At 35.8% G+C, this 5,260-nt stretch overlaps 1 protein-coding gene across 1 annotated transcript; it reads left to right on the plus strand.

The window, feature by feature from the left end:
- Positions 1-2,871: 2,871 nt before the first annotated feature.
- Positions 2,872-4,833, plus strand: LOC127137667 (uncharacterized). The gene is made up of 5 exons (XM_051064106.1): positions 2,872-2,940; positions 3,058-3,645; positions 3,727-4,023; positions 4,159-4,385; positions 4,467-4,833. Exons 1-5 carry the CDS (start codon positions 2,872-2,874, stop codon positions 4,831-4,833), a joined length of 1,548 nt encoding a protein of 515 aa, XP_050920063.1.
- Positions 4,834-5,260: the final 427 nt, after the last annotated feature.

Here is a 5,260-nt window from a genome sequence, read left to right on the forward strand (position 1 = left end):
AATTTTTTTGAATAAGAAGTCACACAAAAGGTGGTTGTGAAAGAAAAACCAAAAGAGCCAAAGCCAACCATCAAACTCCCATATCATTCAAGAAATAAGAAGAAGAATCAGAATGAGAGTTTTTTTTAGAAGTTCTTAGAGATGTTTAAGAAGATTTAAATTAATATCCCATTCTCTAAGGCACTTGAGAAGATGCATATTTATTCCAAATTCATGAAAGGTATCATCTCCAAGAAACACACCATTAAAATTGAACCTATACTTTTGACTGAAACTTGTAGTGCTATTTTGCAGGGTATGAAGATTCCGGTAAAAAAGAAAGATATGGGTTTGATTACCATTTAATGCATTATTGGGTATAGAAATTTTAAGAAGGCGTTTATTGATTTGAGAGCCAGTGTGAGTCTTATGCCTTTGTCCATCTATAGGAAGTTGGGAATAGGTACAGTTCCAGATACAAGGATGACACTTTAGTTTGCTAATCACTCGGTAAAAAGATCTTATTAAATAGTAGAAGATGTTCTAGTAAAATTGATAAGTTTTTGTTTTCTGTTGAATTTTTTATTCTTGAGATGCTTGAAGATGAAGAGATCCCTCTAATTTTGGGAAGACCTTTCCTAGAAACAGGGAGATGCATTATAGACATTGAGGAGGGAACCATGACATTCAAGGTTTATGATGAAGAGCTAAAAAATGATGTTAGGAATACTATGAAGTACAAATATGATGAAGGGATAAATAATTCAGTTGAAGTGCTAGACATAGTGGTAGCTCAGTCTGTAAAGAGCCAAATCCCCAAATTACCTTTGGAAAGAGTTCTCAGTTTGTCAACCCATGAAATAGAGGAAAATGAGGATGAAAAAGAGAAATAAGTGTTATCCATGTTGGAATCACAACATCAATGGATAATATCTAAACCATACCGATGAGAGGATTTAAGAGTTCCTTTGGAAGTTGAGAGCAAAAAGGAGTCTGAAACAGGTACAAAATTGAAATTGTTACATGAGAATCTGAAGTATGTTTTTTTGGACTATGAGAAGAATTGTCCAGCAATTATAAGTTCCGGACTATAAGAAAAAGAGGAGGAGAAATTGAAACAGGTTCTTAAGAAATACAAAAGTGTTATGGGATGTGAAGCTACGCAGAAAATACCCGAGCGCATCATACGCTGGAAGATACAACAGAGTCACCATCGAACTTTATTTATTCCCGAAGGAAAGGGAAAACAACAATAACACCCGGAGGAAGAGAAAAATGGTAAGGAAGTCGGTTATGCAAGGGGAAGGTATTAGCATTCCTCACATATGTTGTACTCAACGGGAACCATTTTCATTGTTATGCTTGGATGGTTGTTACTATATAAAGATACTCACAAAAGAATAAAGGGAAAAGGAGACGAATAAACAAAGTGTTCGGTGAGGATTAGGGCCCTCATGCCTACGTATTCTTATAGTGCAATAAGGAATTTAGAGCTTTATAGTTCATAGAAATAAAGGTGGGAGATGAAAGAAGATGTGATAAAGGTATAGTTTGAACCAAAGGATAAAGTTGTTTGAACCCATATGGTAGGTATATCTGAACTAATGAGGAAAACTGGCATATTGGCCGAAAAATAAATGGTATTGCCTATATAAGGTTGCAAAGTAAGTAAATAAAGGAAAGGTTCTTAATTGAGAGGAAGGAATTCGTTATTGGCCCAAAAGTATTTATGGAACTCAAAGAAATAGTGTACTTCGTTCAAAGAGAAAGTATATCACTGGGGATGAATGATTGCAGGTATTGAATGATGGATGATGAAGGATCTAGATGGTGCACTAAGGCAGAAGAATAATTAATATGCTCATAAAGGATTTGAATCCTCGTGCCTACATATTCTCATTGTGTAATGAGAAGTGTTAGGTATGATGTGAAGTTATTGGATGCTTTTTGAACAAACAAGTATTATTGTCAGATGTTGAACAAGATGTCCTGACATGTTGGTTCAACATTGGAGTATGATCTATTTTAGTATATTGTGAGATTTGGTTCCTTTTATGGTTTTTCTGAAGATTCTCTGAAGATTTAGTCATAAATTATGTCGAGTGTTTTCTAAAAAGAAAAAGACTATTTTTCCTTGACTTGTTTACGAAGTAAAGGTGTCAAAACATTTTAGGAAATATCGGATCTGATTGAAATCAAACTTGCAGAAGCTTATGCAGAATCCTTGGATCTACTATCAATCAAGCCCGGAGCCCATGTCTTTTCACTACTATTTATACATTGTTTCTAAACCTAAGAAGTAATCAAATCAGTGTAGAATATTGTTTAAAATTAGGGTTTCGTGTCTTTGTATTTTGCGAGCCAGTCTTATATCTCGTTGATATTAAAGCTAGACTGTGTTTTGAGTTGTAATTGTTAAATCACTCATAAGCTTTTAAGCAAGAGTGGATTATATGTTTTGGAAAAGTCTCTTCTAATATTTTATTAAAGTCATTATCACTGTGTGTGATTCAAGGGAAGTGAGATGGGTCTCATATCCAGGAGAGTCTTAGATAGAAACATTCACGGGTAGAGATTATGTGAGAAGTTTGTAAAACCTGAGGTTGTTTAGAACTTCAAACTAATTTTGTGATAGTGGATTTCCTTCCTAGCTTGGTAGCCCTCAGATGTATGTGATGTTGCACCGAACTGGGTTAACAATTGCTTATGTTATTTTATTTTATGCTTTTATTTAAATCCCATATATTGTTTGTGGTGTGAAAATATGCTAACCCTGGTGTCGTGACATCGTGTACGACATCCAAGATCCACTTACCAGAATTTCAATTGGTATCAGAGCATGCATCCTACTCCGTTTTTGGGTGAGATCTGGGGAAGATACTTTCAGGTACCATGGACAAGGAAGGAGGATTTATTAACAGACCCCCCATCCTAGATGGATCCAACTATGACTATTGGAAGGCAAGGATGGTGGCATTCCTAAAATCAATGGATATCAAGACCTAGAAAGATGTCATCAAAGGATGGGAACATCCTGTCATTAATGACAAAGATGAGAAGGTTATTGTTGATCTGAAGCTTGAAGAGGATTGGTCTAAGGAAGAAGATGAACCGGCTCTTGGAAACTCCAAAGCTTTGAACGCTCTATTTAATGGTGTTGACAAAAACATATTCAGGTTGATAAACACATATACTATAACTAAAGATGCATTGGAGATCCTCAGAACTACTCATGAAGGCATATCTAAAGTGAAGATGTATAGACTTCAACTCCTCACTATCAGATTTGAGAATCTAAAGATGAAAGATGATGATAATGTTCATGAGTTTTACATGAGTATTCTTGAAATAGATAATTCATCTAGTGCCTTGGGAGAAAAGATGTCAAAAGAAAAACAGGTTAGAAAAATTCTTAGGTCCCTACCTAAGAAATTTGATATGAAGGTCACAACCATTGAAGAAGCTCAAGAAATCAACACCATGAGAGTACATGAACTTATTGGGTCTCTCCAAACTTTTGAATTGGGTATTAGTGACAAATCTAAAAAGAAAAGCAAGAGCATAACTTTTGTATCCGACACTAAAGATGAAGAAGACCAATGTGACTTAGATACTGATGAAGGAATGACTAATGCTATTGTACTACTTGGAAGACAATTCTATAAGGTGATAAAGAAAATCGACATGAAGTCAAGACCCAATGTCAAGAACATTCCATCTGACATCAGGAATAACAATGACTTTTAGAAAAGAACAAGAAGTGAAGAGAGATTCAATCAAGGTAAAGGCATTCAATGTCATGGGTATGAAGGATTTGGGCACATTAGAGCAAAATGTCCTACATATCTCAAGAAACAAAAAAAAGGGTTATCTGTCTCTTGGTCTGATTATGATAACTCTGAAAGTGAATCTAAGGATGAAGTTGTTAAACATGTAACTGATTTAACTGGAAGATATGAATCTGATGAAGATTCATGTGATGAAGAAGTATCCTATGAGGAACCGGGTGCCTCCTATGAAGAACTGCGCATCAAAAGTGAAGAAGTGTGTCAGCTGGGAGAAAAATAGAAGAAAATTATTACTCAGTTGCAGGATGAAAAAGAAAGATATCAATCTACCATCTTTGATCTTCAAGATGAGGTGATATTGTTTAATTCCAAACTTGATAATATGACAAAGGCTATAATAATGATGAATAAGGGATCTAATGTGTTAGATGAAGTCTTGCAAGTTGGAAAAGTAGTTGGAGATCTGAGGGGGATTGACTTTAATTATCAAAATCTAGAAAAAGAAGAAGAAAGCTCTATTACAAAATTTGTTCTCCCTAAAAGGGAGCCTGAGCTTGTAATGTCTAAACATCTGACTCAACATAGTGCCAGCCACCAGAATACTCAAATGGGAGGCAAGTTATTGCATTAGAGATGTCATTACTGTGGAAAACATGGTCATATAAAGCCTTTATGCTTCAAACTGTATGGTTATCCCAGGTATCCATCACAACCCATGGCTAATCAAATGGCAACTAACACGAGAAATGAGTGGATACCCAAGCCTGTTAACACTAGTCTCATAGCTCACACCTCTCTTAGAGCTTCAGCTCGGGAAGATTGGCATTTTAATATTGGATGTTCTAGACACATGACAAGTATCAAGAAGTTCTTGGAGAACATCAAGTCCTACTCAACCAGTTATGTCACTGCTGGAGATGGGGATAAAGGTGAAATTAAAGGAGTTGGAAGACTAGCCTGTACAGGACATTTGAGTCCTGATAATGTCATGTTGGTAAAAGGTCTTACTACTAATTTGATTAGTATTAGTCAGCTATGTGATGAGGGTATTAAAGGGAAGTTCTGATGATGGGAGTCGGGTCTAAGGACAACTGTTACTTATGGACATCTCAAGAAATTAACTTCTCTTCCACATGCTTGATATTCAAAGAAGATGAAGTAAACCTGTGGCACAAAAAACTTAGACATCTACATCTAAAAGGCATGGAAAAGATTGTTTCAAAAGAAGCCATCAGAGGCATTCCTAAGCTCAAGATTGAAGAGGGTAAAGTTTGTGGTGAGTGTCAAATTGGGAAGCAAACCAAGATGTCACATCCTAAGATACAACATCAAAACACTTCAAAAGTTTTGGAACTTCTTCATATGGACTTAGTGGGGCCTATGTAGGTCGAGAGCCTTGGTGGGAAAGCGTATGCCTATGTAGTTGTTGATGATTTTTCAAGATACACTTGGGTGAACTTCATCAAGGAAAAATAAGATGTCTTTGAGATTTT

The sequence above is a fragment of the Lathyrus oleraceus genome, chromosome 4, assembly GCF_024323335.1.
Source record: "Lathyrus oleraceus cultivar Zhongwan6 chromosome 4, CAAS_Psat_ZW6_1.0, whole genome shotgun sequence".
NCBI classification, from domain to species: Eukaryota; Viridiplantae; Streptophyta; class Magnoliopsida; order Fabales; family Fabaceae; genus Lathyrus; species Lathyrus oleraceus.

Coding starts and splice junctions, on each gene's coding strand:
- LOC127137667 (XM_051064106.1), top strand. CDS start 2,872: ATGGACAAGGAAGGAGGATTTATTAACAGACCCCCCATCCTAGATGGA. Junction 3,646..3,726: donor TTGGAAGACAATTCTATAAG/GTGATAAAGAAA, acceptor AATGACTTTTAG/AAAAGAACAAGAAGTGAAGA. Junction 4,386..4,466: donor AATACTCAAATGGGAGGCAA/GTTATTGCATTA, acceptor TGGTTATCCCAG/GTATCCATCACAACCCATGG.